At 40.2% G+C, this 17,097-nt stretch overlaps 1 protein-coding gene across 2 annotated transcripts in view; it reads left to right on the forward strand.

Annotated features, from left to right (window-relative positions):
* The window catches only part of PTPRB (protein tyrosine phosphatase receptor type B), a 47,409-nt gene extending 30,911 nt beyond the window's left edge, over positions 1–16,498 (forward strand). Inside the window, exons 20-32 of one of the 2 annotated variants that reach the window (XM_058022431.1) lie at positions 458–564; positions 1,071–1,170; positions 2,593–2,676; positions 2,780–2,797; positions 2,901–2,982; positions 3,441–3,531; positions 4,674–4,750; positions 5,564–5,698; positions 6,755–6,877; positions 7,080–7,243; positions 8,344–8,479; positions 10,871–10,991; positions 11,907–16,498. In XM_058022431.1, the coding sequence (XP_057878414.1) occupies positions 458–564; positions 1,071–1,170; positions 2,593–2,676; positions 2,780–2,797; positions 2,901–2,982; positions 3,441–3,531; positions 4,674–4,750; positions 5,564–5,698; positions 6,755–6,877; positions 7,080–7,243; positions 8,344–8,479; positions 10,871–10,991; positions 11,907–11,929 (1,261 nt within the window). In that variant the 3' untranslated portion in view covers positions 11,930–16,498. Of the gene's footprint in view, positions 1–457; positions 565–1,070; positions 1,171–2,592; positions 2,677–2,779; positions 2,798–2,900; positions 2,983–3,440; positions 3,532–4,673; positions 4,751–5,563; positions 5,699–6,754; positions 6,878–7,079; positions 7,244–8,343; positions 8,480–10,870 lie in introns of both variants that reach the window. The other variant, XM_058022430.1, reaches the window with a different exon arrangement.
* Positions 16,499–17,097: the final 599 nt, after the last annotated feature.

Below are 17,097 nucleotides of genomic sequence, written 5' to 3' on the forward strand. Positions count from 1 at the left end.
GGCACATTTCCCAAAACTTCAGTCTGGGAAATACCCACATTACCAGGAGAGCAAAGAGGATTATAACATTTATCCATTAGCACAGTCATGCCCAGCCAAGTGAAGGGAATGTGTGTCCCTCCTGAGAAGCATTTCTGAGTCCTCTCTCCTCTGCAGCTTCTGCTAGTCCTGCCTTTAGACATGGTCAGGCTGTGTGTGCTTGCAGCCAGGGCCCCATTTGTTACCTCTGCCAGGGTACCTCAGGGCCCTCCACCTGTACTGGCTGTAGTCCCCCATATTTAACTCAGGGATAAGTATTAATAATTTGGTAAAAGACTGATTAACTCAGGTGTCTATATTAAGAATTATCTGTGGTCAGTGGAAAGTTTTTCGTTGTCTCAAAGGGGCAAATGAGTTTTTACTTTTCTGCTCTTGGTTCTGAACATCTGATGAGCCATTTTTTTACTGTATTTTCTAGAATCAGCATACGAGCTTTTACTCAGCTTTTCAGTGAAGACCCAAAGGAACTTCCTAAACCGCTCTTTGCAGACACCTTCTTCTCTTTACCGATCACTACAGAGGCAGGTTGGTTTCAGGCTGGTATCAGTGACTGTGCCATGTGATTACATATTGTGCCTCAGAGTACTCTGGCATCTAGAGCTATTTGTAAGGAGTGGAATAGAGCTTGTGCATGTCCTGAGAGCTGCTCTGAGAGGAAGCTGACTTGGCTTATCTACCTCTACTGGAAAATTCAGAGGACTGCTTGACAGAGCTGCTGAAGGTAGAGAAAAGGAGAAATGCTCAGTGAGGCTATCACCAAGAAAGCTTCTAACTGCAAGAGAACCACTCCCATGTAATGGAGTTTTTGCTTTCTTTTACTGTGGTTGGGAGTGAAAAATTTTGTTTAATGGTTTGAAAAAATGAGGACAGAAGATCAAGGCCAGGTTTTAGCTAAGTGTTTTAATGCCTTAGATTTCCTTGTATTTAGCCACTTTCTTCAGCTGATAATAACAGAACCTCTGAAAGTTATTGATTCTCTGATTCCTTTGATCCTTTCCTCAAGATACATAAATACACTGTTTTGTTTCTAGAGCCTCTCTTTGGAGTTATTGAAGGTGTGAGTGCTGGCTTGTTTCTGATTGTGATGTTGGTGGCTGTTACTGCTTTATTTGTCTGCAGACAAAAAGTTGGGTAAGCTGACTCCCTTTGTCAGTCTCTGTTATTGAAGTCAGGTCAAATTATATTCATTTAAGTAATACAATTTATAAGGCTTAGCTAAAAATTGGATGGATGCACTGAACTGTTCAACAGATAAAATCTATGTTCCCCCAAATTTTGTACACACTAAGTATACAAATAATGACTTGCATATTAAGGAATCTATATATGCTTAATTCAAATGGTGTCAGAATTATGTCATAGAGGATCCTTGTAACTTTTAGTTTGCAGTAGGAGTCTGAATAGTTCTGAATAAAAAATGGTTTATCATTCAAACTTTTATCTTCTGGGAAAAAATGTCTTTTGTCAAAAAATGAAGTGTTTCAGATTAATTGCATCTGCATTGTAGATGGGAAGCTTTTGAAACTGTTCCTTTAGACTTTATCATTTCAATGCAAAAATACTGAAATGTGACATTACCTCAGTGTCCAAAATATTAGCTCAAATTTTGCTTCTCATTTTTTTGTCAGTTATAGTTGTATGTTTCACATTACAGATGAATCTTAAATAGTGAACTTACATATTTTTTAAAAATTAAATACTGTATGTTGACTGAAAAAATCTTTATCCATTTAAACTATTTTGCATGACTGAGAAATGTGAAATTCTTTGTAGTTTCTGAAATTAGAAAAAAACCTCAACATTTCCAGTGCATGGGAAACACTGCAAGTCTGAAATTTAGTTCTTTTACTGATACAAAATTACGTTGATATGTTTTTGAATTTTTCAGAATTTCAGATTGAAACAAAATCTATTTTCTGACTAGTCATGGCTTTTAGCCAAAATTGACAAACTTCATCATAGAATGCAGTTTCTTGTTGTGAGTTATATACCCAGCAGGATGGCAGTAATACTGCTATGGTTTTCCCACATCAGACATAAAGAGAAAGTGTTCTCTAAGGGAGATGTCTTGAAGGAGGAGATGGCAGCAAAAATATGAAAGGCATATGAAAGGCATACACTAGCTGTGTGGAGTAAGTACCACTTCTGTGGCTTTCCCAGAGCCTGCTGTGGTTATGCCGCTCACTCCTGCCATGAATGTGGGCATCTGCTACAGGTCTGGTCTGCAGAGTGGATGTGCTGGAAGCTGTAGACCTTTTACAGCTCTGCAAATCTACCTCCATGTTCCTCTACATATAGAGAATCAACTGATTTAGAGTCCATCTTAGCACAGGGCACCCTCCTTAATGATGGACTGGGCTGTGAGTGTTTCAACAAGAAAACTCTGAGCCTGAGCTAAGAGCAGTGTCACAGGATCAGAGCCAAAATTCAAAACACACTGGAAAATGGTAAACTGGAAAAAAAGAAATTTAAGAAAGTATAACTTATGTCCTTGCCAGCACTTACCAGTTTCAAAACTTAATGATATAACAGAATATCTTCTTTCTGTTCCAGCAATGGCCATGAGAGACCTACAGCGAGGCTGAACATTCGCAGAGACAGGCCACTGTCAGTCCATTTGAACTTGGGGCAAAAAGGGTAATGTAAAAAGTTTGGTTTTTTAACATAGCATTGTGGTTGAACAGAGCCATCTGATCACTTACTGATGAAGTGTTTCTTTTTCTTTTGAAATAATTTCCAGATACCGGAAAACTTCCAGGTAAAAAGAAAAAATTAATACCTAAAACCTTCTTGGTAGCCAACTGGATAAATTATGACTGTGATTCATCCTGTGATTTTCTTCCTCCTGTTGAATATTTCAGTCCGATCAAAGTCAGTCACTTTGAAGCACACTTCACCAAACTTCAAGCAGACTCCAACTACCTTCTGTCCAAGGAGTATGAGGTGGGATCCTAACCTAGGCAAAGGACTTGCTTTGTGAAGGGGCGGGATGACTGAGTCAACTGGTTAATGTATTAGAAAGGCCTGCATTTGTTTGTATTATTTACACAAATCCAAAAAAGATGGAGCATTTCATTTGAACTCCACTTGTCCATGTGCAGAAACCAACTCTTCATTTGGCATGTTCTGGTTGGCAGCTTCTGCCTGATACTTGTCTGGCTGAGATTAGGAGCATTTGTTTGTATGGCACATCTGTGGGATAAAGTATGCAAGGCACCCACCAGCCATGCACTTGCTTTAAAACAGTATGATTACCTATGTAATTTCAGTTTGTTTTTTTATAAAAAAGCATCTGTTTTCTGTCCATGGCCTTTGATAGCTGATGAACACTATTTCACTTTGTGTTGTCTTGTCCTTTAATTATTTTCACCTCACATTTTATTCCTATTCCTTTTTTGCAGGACTTGAAAGATGTGGGTCGAAACCAGACATGTGACATAGCACTTCTGCCAGAGAACAGAGGGAAAAATCGATACAATAATATATTGCCCTGTGAGTTTTAGCTTTGGTTGTGTAATATTGCATCACACTAGCTATTTTTCACTTTTTTTTCAGCAAGCCTAGTGGAAAAGAGTGCAGCCAATCCCTTTCTTCCTTTCTGTCCAAGATGAAATATCTGTGCCAGCTCAGGTTCTTGTGCTAGGAGGCAGATGATGCATGGCCCTGAATGGCTTCACACAGACCAGTAATTTAATTTCACACTAGAGGTGTAATGACTAGCATTCAGTCTGGGGAGAAAAAGCTCCAGCTATTAGGGGCATTCAGTCACTGCTGATAACAAGGATAGTAGAAATAACAGTAGGGTTTTTTACATACAGAGTATCATCCATTCAGTGCTCTTTGACAGCCTTGCCAAATCTTTGTTCTTCAGTGTACACTAAACCTACTATACAATATAGAGCTAGTGTGATTCTGCATGGCAAGGTGTGTAAGTTAACCCTGTTCCTCTCAGGCAAGACCCGTCTGTTGTTGAGAGTTTCCCCCTTTAATCACCTACGTGTCATTTTGGAGGTAGAACATTGAGGAGGAACACCACATAACTCACTGCTCCACATCCCCACTAATGGATGTGGCATGTGCTGGCAGCACAGCCTCTCCTGTGTCCTGCCTGCTCATGCCAGCAATGACACCTGACTGACATCCAACATGGCACCATCTCATGAATCAGTGTCCTGGCAGCTCAGGCACTATATGTTTCTGTACAGAGGGCCCTTCACCTACAGAAGATGTTTGGCCTGCTCAGCATTAGCTCAGAACACCACTGAAGTGCAACTGTTCTTTCAAGGGCAGAGCTGGGCACCACTTCCCAGTACAGCATACTGCTGTTAGGATCAAAGGAGGATGCTATTTTGACCCTTTTGTTGTCATAACAAATCCTATGCAGCTCAGCAGAGGAAATTCAGTATATTTTTTGCATCCTTCTTACCCATCTATCTCCTAGTCTCTGGAACACTCCACAGCACTCACAGATTAAAGAGGCAGTAAAACCAGCAGTTATTCCTTATAAATTAGCTCTTCATATAAAATCTTGTAATAGTGCTGGCAGTCCTTTCACAAACACATTTCTGTAAGTGCTGAGAAGGACTGAAAATCAAGACCTAGCCCTGAGCCTCTTGTAATCAATTTCTTGCTAGATGATACATCAAGAGTGAAGCTTTCCAATGTGGATGATGACCCTTGCTCAGACTACATTAATGCAAGCTACATACCAGTAAGTGACTCAAGGGTGGTGTTTTACAATCCTCCTTCCAGTGGTTTGGGTTTTTTCCGTCATCTAAAACTGAATATAAAGCTGGATGGTTAAGGCTCCCCTCCCCCTTCCTTGATTCACTTGAGCTAAAAAAATAAGAACTCATTTTGTGGGTGTGCTGAAAGACTGTGGCTGACTACCATTAAGTTAACTGTGAGTGATTTACCCAGCACTTAAGGACACTTTCTAGCATTGCTATAGTTATGTAAGATAGCAAGTCTAATTGGCCAAGGACATATTTTTAAAGGTCGCTGGTTTTATACAGTGTCCACAACAACTGTAGCTATCACTGCAGGTGGCATCCTCACTGTAGAGCTGTAGCTCATCCTGACAGCATTGGCACCTTGCAGGGTGACAAAACTGGCTGAAATTAAATTAATGCCCTTTGCCAAAGAGTTATGATTGATAATAGCAGTGGCTTTAGCAATCCAGATTTCAAGCCAGAACTCAGCTACTTTATTAAAAATGATAAATAAAACAAAAACCCCTAGCAGTTTTAAAATTGCTTGAGACTGTGCTGAACACAAAAGAACAATGGAAAGCTTTGACTGTCATGAAAGGGACAGTATTTAGATAAACTGCCATCATCTCTTCCTTCTCTCTCTTCCGGTCATTTGCTTTTGGGTCCAAAGCAACAATTTAGCTTTCAAAACTATTGTCCCAGGAAGGGTTGCTGCAGAGCCCTGTCTGCAATCCCAAGCCTTGTTCAGTTGTTAGAAGATTTTATTTTTTTTCTGCCCTTTTGGAAACTAATGGAGTTCTCTTTATTTGCAGGGCAATAATTTCCGCAGGGAATACATAGCAACTCAGGGCCCTTTGCCTGGAACCAAAGATGAGTTCTGGAAGATGGCATGGGAGCAAAATGTTCACAATATTGTCATGGTAACCCAGTGTGTTGAGAAGGGCCGGGTAAGCAGTGACTCTTCTTTGTTATTAATGTCTGTTTTAACATCTATTAAAAGTTTTTGCTTCTTATTTTCATCACACTAAAGCCAAAAAGAGCCCAGTCAAGGAGATACACAGCATGAAAGAAAAGGTGTAATATAAAGACTGGAGACAGATGAAGGCTGTGAAATGAGGATACACAGACTGTCTCAAGATCATGCAGCATGTCAAGGCTAGAATTAGGAACAGAGCTCAGTGCTTCTGGTCTCTAATCCAGTACTTTGTTCACTAGACAATTCTCTTCAGCATGCAGGACAACCACCAACAAAAAGTGCCTGTTTGTCACATCAACTCTGATCAACTTCTACTTTAAATATAAGCTCTGGAGAGCCAATGTTGTTCAGTAAATACATCAAATTATCTCTGATATATAAGCCCTAATGGAGTTAGCAAAGAGACCACTCATGCACTTAACACTCTTCCTGAATGCAGTTGTAGCATACCTCCCCAGGTATGACCACGTCCTGTCCCTTTGTAAGACAGTGACTAGATCTGTAAGAAGATTAAACAAACTTGAAGTAGTGATCCTCTGGTAGCACATATAGGGTCAGTTCCCCTCAGCTTACCATTTTTTCCTGAGGAGAGGGTGAAAGCCAACACAGAATAGGATGTGTATCCTTCTGCATCTCACTGGTTCCAAGTGGGACCTTACTGCCATATCTTAGCAAGAGGTGAGCAAGGGGCACTGGAGGCATGGCTCTCATCCAAGCAGAGATTTGAGAAGTGTTGGCACAGAAAATATGCCCTATAAGAAGTCATCAATGAAGTGCTTCTCATTCCCTCCATCCATTCATGAATTATGAAAACTTCCACTTCCTACCCCCATGCTAACCCATTCCCATGCCAGACCCTGCTTATTGACATGGCAGAGAGTTGCATCTCTCTCTGAATTCAGCTGCTGCCTTTCTTCCTTCATCCTCAGGCCCAAGAAGTCTGAAGTCTGCTTCTGCCAGTGCAGGATGGTGGCATTGTTTGTAGCTATTTTGACCACTAAATCTGTCTTTCCTTGTGTCCCTGCAGGTAAAGTGTGATCAATACTGGCCCCATGACCAGGATTCCTTGTACTATGGAGACCTGATTGTTGAGATGCTGTCTGAATCAGTGCTCCCAGAGTGGACAATACGAGAGTTTAAAATCTGCAGTGTATGTTTGCATTTTTTTCTTTCCTGATTAATTGGCTTAAAACACTTGAAAGGCTAAATTAGGAAGGTTTATTCTGCTGTACCATAGTTGCATCATGCCTGACTCCCCTCTGGTGGAAGCTGTAGCATTTTCTCTGAGGGTACCTGTTCTATGTGTCCCTTCCTCTCTTTCCCTGATGACCCACACTTTTGAATCCCAACAGGAAGAGCAGCTTGACTCAACAAGGCTCATTCGTCACTTCCACTACACTGTATGGCCGGATCATGGTGTGCCAGAGACCACCCAATCCCTGATCCAGTTTGTCAGAACTGTAAGAGATTATATCAACAGGACCCCAGACACAGGACCAACTATTGTACACTGCAGGTATGTCAGCAGCAAAACATCAGTGGGACTGAGCCCTTGTGCCTACCCTTGGGAAGATCCCAAATCTTCATCCCTGTTACACTACGGGCAGCTGTAGAATCTGAGGGATAGCTGATGGTCTTAAGTTTCCAGATACATCAGAGCAGTATTCCCAGGGCACATGCATTCACCCACAACCTCACCCTGGAGATGGCTCAAAAATTATTCTTAGGGAACCATTGTGTCTCTGTGGTACCACTGCAGAGCGTGAAAGTGTCAGCAGCTACCACTGCTCATCAGCTTTTGCATTCTTAAATTGCCCACGTGCTGCTGTTGTGGCCCATCACTGGAATCACAAAGGGGTGTTTAAAAGGTAAGATATACCAGGGGTGAATCTGACTGTGTGGATGTTGAGACTAGCTGACAGATCCATCCTTCCCCCGTTCTGACTGAGATTCTCTTTTCCTACTGCCTTTTCATGCTCTTCTGCTTTTTCCATCCCTGGCAGTCACAGGACTGCAGTTTTCTCTCAGTTCTGTGGTGCACCACTACACTTGCATAAAAAATTGCAAAATTGAACTGCCTGATCTGTTTCCACTTGCCAGATAACTGCAGCAGAGTATAGGGCTACAGAGGGAGAAAGAGTGCAATTGGTGCTGTATCTTCTGATAAAGCCATATGTTCACTGGTAGTACCTGATTGTAGTATCTGAGCCCTCCACCATTATATGGGCTGAGGCTTGTGTCTTACATGACCCTGCCTGTGTCTGCCTGGACAGCATGTGCTGCAACATGTCAGATGTCTGCTGTGTCCCACAGCTGCATCTCTGGAGAGAAGAGGTTTCAAAGTTAGAGTCAGGTGCAGTCTTTCAGTGTATCTCAAAGACTGGGTTAATCCAAAGCAGAAAGCAGTGCAGGCAGTAGCAGAGATACCTCTACCATTACTATCCTTTCCTCCTTCCTAAATAAATTCCGTTATAAAGTGGTTTAAAGACCCAAAGATGCCATTTGAACAACTTGCTTTTCACCCTGGACATCTGAACTTCACAAAAGTATCACATGAAAATAGTGAATGCTTTGATCCATCTGCTTTTGAATCTCTTGGTTTGTTTTCTTTTTCAGTGCTGGTGTTGGCAGGACTGGCACATTCATTGCACTGGACCGAATTCTGCAGCAGCTGGATTCGAAGGACACTGTTGACCTTTATGCAGCAGTCCATGATCTAAGGCTTCACCGTGTTCACATGGTTCAGACAGAGGTAAGGTTTGGATAGCTTGCTATGCCTACAGTATGTAAAATCAGTCTCATCTTAAAGGCTCTCAAAGCACTTTGCACTTACTCCACTGTGAAATACGAGTTAAATGTATTTTAGCTCTGTGAGAATTTCCAGTTCAAGTCTTTTTCCATTGGCTCTTTTAGAGAAGATCCAAACCATAACAAGTTGCAGTTATGCTTCCTGTAGATTTCTCCTTTTTTTTGCTCAGGCCCATCATCACCCCAGCAGCATTATGCATCAGGCACTTATCAGCTCACAGTTGCTTCACTGCAGAGTCCAGTAAATGAGCTTTAAGTGGAGATAGGTCCTTCAGGGATGGGTTTGGAAGACAAGCCTAAACCAGACAGATAGGTTGGCATAATAGGAAAGAGGAATGCAGGACAGAGAAAATTAGATGTATGCAATTTTAAAACTCTGTCCACTGTGACCTTGTGCCTTTGCAGTTTATGTTTTATTGAGCTGTTCTGTCATTTTCATTACAATGATTTTGGAAAGTTGACTGGCATTCTCCTAACATACTATGGAAAAGCAAGTACATTTGTACTCAAAGTTTAGAAAAAGTAAATGTTTTGTATTTCTTTCGTGCTTTTAAAATGGCAAGAAAATCATGTTATACTGATAGGAGCTAAACATTTAGGAGCTGATTTAATAAAGGTGTTCACTTGTGGAGTTACTCTGTACATTTTCCCTGTGAACCATTAATAGAAGAATGAGAACAAGTTTGATGTGTCTGCCTGTGGCTTGATACTAATGGAGCTCTTTGCTGCAATTTGGAAACCAATGTGTCAGTGACAGTGTTTTCTGATAGATTAAATGTCTCATATGGGTATAAAAAGAGGCCCAGCTGGGAACACAAAACAAAGGGGCTCGTGGAAATATCTTAATTGCAGAAGACCTTCTTTTGGAGAGGAGACAGGTTCCCAGTCTAGTCTCTGCATCTTCAGAGACAGATCCTCCTACATTCCCCATCATCTGTAGTCTGCAAAGACAGACATCTCAGGAGGATGGCTCTTTTTCCCTAGCTGGAAAAAAGAGGCAACAACCTCAAGAGCCTAAATTTGACTTATAAACAACTAAAGTTGTGTGATACAAAACCTGCCTTTGGCATGAGCTTGGCATGACATCTGAGTCAAAAGGCAGCCAGATCCACACAAAAGTTGAAGGCCACAGTACCAGCATACTTGGCCATATTCAGTCACAGGAAACCAGCAGCAACAAAACAATGCCTCTGCCTCAGACTTGGCTCAACCTTGTCTAAGACAAGGGACTGCAGGTGGAGACAGGCAAGGGAAAACTCTGTGCATCAGCTCAAAAGGCAGCATGCTCCAGCAGCAGTAACCATTCCAGTTGAAAAATGGTCTTTGCCTAAAGAAGTCTCCATGCTTGGCCACCTTTCCATCGTGTTGGTGGTGGGGTGCAGGGTTCAGCTCTGCAGAGAGAGCAGCTGCATGTGCATAAAGGCAGATATCCTCACTTTCCCAGAGCCAGAGCACTGAGAGAAAGACACAGAGCAACGGCTAAAGATGTGAGGGGGAAAAAATACATACACTTATTGGAGAAATTATGTTTTTGAGATAATGTTAAAAAGGTACACTTTGATATATAAACATGCTCAGCCTGACTTTTGGGTACCATGTTGCACTAATTGAAAGACTATTATGACCTATGTCATAAACCACAAAGAGTAGCAAAACATGAAAGTTTAATAAGCTATTCTGTCAAGATAGTTTGGTGAGTAATCAACAGTCAATAACATGCTGACCCTCCTTACTTTGGTTCTGAATGTCATCTTAGCTCTATTCTATGAAAGGCACTCTTCAGAAAAGACTGTCATTTGCTGTATAGTCAGAATCAATCTTAGAACTTATGCTAGATCTGAAAAAAAATAGTGTTTTCAGAGATTTTTCTGATTTTTTTCAGAGATTTAGGTTTCTCACAGTTGTCTGAAATATTTATATGTTATTGTAAAATTCTATGGAAAATATTTCTTTTCAGAACAAAAAGAAAAATCAAAAATTGTTTGTCTTTCCTGCATGCTTCCCTGTGCATATTAATTATTCTATATATACTTTATACCAAAGCATTCAGAAGTAGTAGCTATCCAACACAGCACCATGTGAAATTGCACTGAAAGCTAAAGCTTTCACTAATGGCATAATCTGTCAAAACATACTGTGTTCATTTATATTTTACTGGTATTATTTCTAAAGAGAGGTGATCACAAAAGTTTATTCTATTACTAGTGTGAAAAGGAGATTAATTTTAGAATTGTATTTTAATTTTTAATACCACCTTTGATTTTTTTGAGGGAGTTAGCTCTCATAAAATTAAGTTACAAAATTCCTCAGTGTCTTAAAAACAAATCTTTTGCAGTGTCAATATGTGTATCTACATCAATGTGTGAGAGATGTCTTAAGAGCCAGAAAACTTCGCAGTGAACAAGAAAATCCCTTATTTCCAATATATGAAAATGTGAATCCAGAGTATCACAGAGGTAACTGCAAGTTTATCAAATTGTAAAATGTTTCAAATGTAGTAGCTCACTGACAGTGTAATTGAAGGGGAATTGTGCTATTCTTAACCATTGATATTTCTTTACTTCCTGGACCATCATTTGTTCTCTGTGCTCTTTTCATTCTTGCAGTTGTGTCTTTATTTTCTCCATTAGTAGTCATTATAGCATCACTTCCTGCTCCTGCCTTATATTTATGCTCTCACTATCCATAAGCAACAGAGAATGTTGACAGCACTCACTGGGCTCTTCTGCCATTCATGGAGTTCAATTTCTGTCTGCATCATCCTCATCTGCTGTTGACAATATAGGCAGCCTTGGGAGACTTCCCATCTGCTTTGACTGGAAAATGTAAGTGTCCCAGGCTGTGCTCTTTCTTTCTCCCCAGACTCCCCATCCTTGTAGGCTCCTTTTCCTAGCCTGTATCCAGTCCCTTGCTGATAAGAGTGGCAGGAGTAGCAAACCTGGCACTAGCACTGCCCTTCACCTCCTGGGTCCATGGCCAGAGGACCAGTGTGGAGGAGCTGTGGTGACCATGTGCCTTGGTGCAGCTGATTCCTAAAGGATGTAGAAGTTTTTAGGGTCAAGACAGAAGGATCTCAGTAGTTCCACAATTTTGGACATTAGGAATTAAGATTATATCATAAGAAATCTAAATAATTTTCCTGATCTAGCCTGTAGAAATCAGAGTTGTCATAGACAGGTAGAACAGCCTTGGAGGAGACCAAGAACTGAAACATCCAGGTTTCACATATTGAGAGACCAAGCAGAGGTGGGATCTGAACTTTAGCTGTAACATCCATCACAGCCAGTGCTGTTCCCACACAGCAACCTCTCAGAGCACTGCTGAATCTGTGTTGTTTTACTTTTTCTAATCTCATTTTTCCTTGCTTTCAGATGCTGTTTATTCAAGGCACTAAGAATGTTAGAGATATCTGCTTTTGTGAACACATTTGTGAACTAGGGGTTTTGTTTTGGTTTTTTTATGTATGTATTTCATGCACCAGAAAGGTGCCAGACCTTTTGGATGAGACTGTGTATAATTTATTGGTCTGGTGATTTTTTAAAGATATATAATTTAAATGTAATAGATATTAATGTATATAATTGTATTTTGGCATTGTGTAAATATGTATATTTTTTCTATATTGTTTATATTAATATTATGCTTCAGATAATACTATTTTTTTCTTATCACAGTTTTTATAAACTGTTCTACATAAACTATTTTAAGTTGTATGGCTAACAGGACTGCTGCATTTGGGGCGCTATTGGCATGACATGGAAAAAGTCCTATACAGAGAACCTCATTTTTAAAAAATATTTCAGTGTTTGTGTGAGATGAAATAAGCTACTATTAAGCAAGGGAACAGTAGTCCTGTATAGCAGTTACAATGTTACTCTACACTTCAAACTTACTGCTTTTCATCTGACAAAAATGGGAGTAACCCATATCACAGTGGCATACCTTTTACAGAACTCATTAACAACCGACCAAAACAGTGTTCACCTCACTAGAAGCAACTGTTTCAGTCTAGTGTGACATAGTAGAAAAATATCAAACAACATACCTGCAGTGAAGTCTAGCAGACCTTTCTCTGACTACATACTCTGGGGGGAGACAGGTCACACACTGGTTTCTTTACACTGGTTTAAGAGAGCAGAATCAGACCACAACTTGTGTCTGTGCACTTTCATGTGTGTAAAATTTTTATTAAGAAAGGTGTTCAAAGACACTCCTCAGACATTTGTGTTAACAAACCTGTGAGGATGTGAAGTCTGGCAACTTCCATAGCTCATCAGAAACAATGCTGTACCACGAGAGCTAAAAAAGTAGAGAGATGGCAAACATTGAAACAAAGACATGTAAAGGTATATATCCCACAGTTTACTCAACTGGAGTAAACCTGCACTTTGCCCCAAGTGTTGGTATCTTTCAAATGCCACTTGGTTTCACAGTGGGACAGTTTGGCCCCAGCATGTCTCCATAGAAAGAGTTCTCCATTGGAATGTTACATGATGTCACCACCACATGGGCAGCTAGAATGGAAAAAAGTTCATCAGGGAATGTAGGCTGGCAGGGCCGTCCTGATCATAGAATCATCTTATGTTTTGGGTTGGAAGAGACATTAAAGATCATCTAGTTCCAACCTCCATGCCCCAGGCAGGGGCTCATTGCTGAAAACATGTTTAAAATTCAAAACGTATCAACTCTAATTTTGTATCAATAAAAGAACTGAATGACAGCAAGAAGTACAATCAAAGAGCACTTACCAGGTATCCTGCGCAGCCAAGTGGATTGTGCACAGCCTCTCTCTCCTTTACAAAGAGGCATCTCATTCAAGGGTCTAAACACTCTGTTCAGCTATTACTTATCTTTATAAAATGCTCCTCAAACAAATAGTGAAAAGCCAGTACACAGTTCATCTCCACCACAAAAAGAAGGAAGGACTTCATAGTTCTTCTTTCATATATCTACCCATACTTTTTGTAGAGAAAACGTAGCATGTTGCTGAAGACAAGTGCCAACTTCTGTTTTGGAGAAAAAATAAATATTTCTGAAGGCCTTCTGAGAATCAGTAAGTAGCTAACTGAGCGCCTAACTGAGGAACTCCTGTGCCACAGCAGGACTGTGCATATCCATGTTACTCCACTCTTCCTACTCCATCCGGAATGTTATCCTTTCTTGACCAAATGCCTTCAGATGCCTCAGAAGCCACCCTTCAAATCAGTTGTCACAACTGCTCAGAACATGTAAACTTGGTCATTCTTTTTAGGTGTTTCTGAATGAAAATACTGCTCATCTCTCCTGCGCATCCTCTTTGGTACCACACAAACCTCAAAATTCACCACCCTTAATGGAAACCAAAGAAGAAGGGAACTAGCATTAGGGTGGAAGACATTTTCACAGAGGAAAGCCTAAGCAAAACCACAAAGAAATGAGCACATTTTCTGCAGATGCCTTCTTTTCTCTATTTCCTTTGCTAGATGGCTAGGTTAGCAAGCGAGGACAAACAAGCATTGGTAGCTTTAGATCAATTGTTGATAGGGCTCGTAACTTCTGCACTTAAGGCATGGTGAAAACTGCTGTTGTGTTGCATGCACTGCATTTGGTCCTTTCTTTTTTGCAGGGGTAGCCGAGGAACGAAGATCACCATGTTAGTTACCAGCAGTACAATTACATTGTTAGCACACACCAAGTGTACCCTATAAATTACCTCACACTCTATATCGCCACGTCATTTTCTAATGCTGAGGGAAGTGGAGTTCACTCAATCCTATATGATCTGAGGGCAAAAGTCTGATTGCATGCTCTGTATATGTGTTGTCCATCATTTTCAGAGACACATTCATTCTGCAGTTTATTTTATCATTCTCAGCTCCCTTGTCTGCAGCTGCAGAGTTTGTACATGTGTACCCAAAATTATGTCATAGCAAACAGCTAGTTTCATCTTTTCTCCCAGCTAATAATGGACACTGTTCATAAGCCTCTTCCTCCTCATCACTTCATAACATGACAGATGACCGTAAACACTCTGGCACAATGCTCTTGAGCAGCTTTACATTTCTGCCCAAGTAGGTCACACCTGAGACTGTATACACACGTTATTGCTCTGGTTCTGCTCTCTAGCCAATTCTGCTCATATGAAACCAGTGTAAATCCACTGAGAAAAAATAAAAAAGTATCTATGTAGCATTTTTTTTAATATACAACACCTACTTATCAGTATAAGTAGTTATATTTATTGTGCCTCTAAGCTGAATAACAGGACTGATGGGAAATTGTTAATGTAAGAAAAATACATTTGAGGAAGCTCAAGGAAAAAGATATCTTTTGAATGTCCTTGATGATGTTCAGAATTCCCTTCTTGATGTTTCCCAATAATAATGTTACAAAGCAAAGCTAGTGTTGTTGCTGATCCATAAGCTAAGATTTGCACACTTGGAGCCCATCCTTTGAACCTCTGCATGGTCCACAAAGCTACCTGAGTACTTTCATGAAAGTCAACTGGAATGCTTGCCTGAAGAAAAAACTGTTCCACTTCTGAAGCACTTGCAGGGTTGGGCTTTTAGGTTAATTCAAATTTTTGTATTGAAAGTTATTTAATAATGAAAAAATTGTAATAAATATTTTTTTAATCTGTGCAATAAAATTACAAGATCCACTAGCAATTGTAGGGAAAAAATAGATTTTACATAGCTGGAGTTGATAAATGATATTTTTTGTTACTAATGGAACACAAAAGTGGGTGAGAGAAATAGGCATACTGTGAAGATGTCAAAAAGTGCAACTTTATACATTTTTCTCTGCTGCTATAGTTATTTAGCAATAAATAATGCCTAAAATGCCAGAAATATTATATTGTGCCATAATATGCAATGAATTTCCTTCCAATTGTAGAACAGAGAAAAGAAAATGTGTGAGCTTTACGTTTATATAATGTATTGTATATGGTTATTTACTCTTTGAAAGCACAAAGTTAAACACTAGACAGATAGGAGTACATGAGCACTTAGCTGTGCTCCTCAGCCTGAGATTTAATATATGGACTAGAGGGATGAGAACAACAGGCATCAAATCGATCTATCAGCATCTCTCTCCAAGGCCACAGAACAGAGAAATGCATCTGACACCCAGACAGACAGCCTACCCCAGCCACAGCTTCATGCCCAAGGAGTGCCTTGGCAGGTGCTTAACATTTATTCAGATTTCTTTCAGTACTTCTGACATACAATTTGTGTAAATAAAATGCATTATAGAATGAACACCACTCCCTTCATGGCCCTGTCACAGATGTCTGGACTCTGGAGCTGTGAGCTCTGGGACCTGTAATCTCAGGGTGCTGTAACTTTGAATTGAAATGAGTGCTCACCCCAGTATTTGAACAACTTGCTGTAGACCCCATGCCCTCAATTGTCTCCCTCACACTGACAAAATCAAACTCCTGACCTGTTGGGAGCACCTCTGTGGCCAAAGCAAACTGGTTTGTTATCAGTGATCTCACAGATCAACAGCTGGTTCAAACTGGGACTTTTTGTTTCAAGGCTTGCAGGAAATGCTGGAGACTAGGGACCAGCTAATTGAGAAAAAAATGTGGAACTGGAACACACACAGTGTCAGCAAAGCAGGTAGTCTAATATTCATTACAGTTTACTTGTTTCTTGGTTTGTTTGAAAGCTAGAGAAATACTGTAAGTAACATTAGGAAGCTAAATATATATTGCTCTAGAGCAGGGCAGTACACTATAGTGAAAACCCCACCACTTTGAAATTTGGCTAGCCATAAATTCTCTGGCAGTGCTTGGAGTAAAGTGTCTGAAAAACATCCTCAGTATTTATTCCATGCTCATATGCAATATAATTACTTAAAATTGTGTTCCTAACAAACACTGGGTGAACACAGAACTGTGCTACTATTGTCAATTTAATTTATGCATTTAATTATATTTTTATATTTTTAGCTACAGTCAACAAATCAAATATATTTGAGTGTATTTTACACATTTTTAGAAATACTTCATGAATAAAACATTCATTTTAAAAAATCATATTCTTGTCTTCTGTTTGACTGCCTTTTCATTATGGATTTCATTGTCCTGCTGCTCAGAGGAAAGGTCATAAGTGAGTTTGATTTCAATTGAGACAGTCTTCAGAGAGCATTAAATTCATCAGAAGCCTCAGCCTGCAGGGGGAAAAGAGGTTCTGCTGTTGCCCACTGGCCAGATTAGTGCCCATGTGGAAAGATACCGTTGTTGTCTTCTCCTCCCTGGTTTTGTGCCCTCCTTTAATAAGCCAGATACTGTCTGGGTTATGCAGTGGATATTTGAAACCACACTGGGTCTTGAACTTGAGTGCCTGTTATTTTAGAGACATTTTGCCAGGCAGTTGCACCAATTAGCACAGCACTGCAGCTCCATCGCTGCCTGCCCCTCGAGGATCTGAGCCATGCTTTTTAACAAATGTATTTCTTCTCCTCCTGCTCTCCAAAGGTCTTAGAAACCAATATCATAACTGTCCTTGTGGGGTCACAGTGCTTGGCAGTAGTGTGTTTGCTGCTAATGCTCTCACTTACACCTTATTGGTCATC

This window comes from Melospiza georgiana, chromosome 4, assembly GCF_028018845.1.
Source record: "Melospiza georgiana isolate bMelGeo1 chromosome 4, bMelGeo1.pri, whole genome shotgun sequence".
Taxonomy (NCBI): domain Eukaryota; kingdom Metazoa; phylum Chordata; class Aves; order Passeriformes; family Passerellidae; genus Melospiza; species Melospiza georgiana.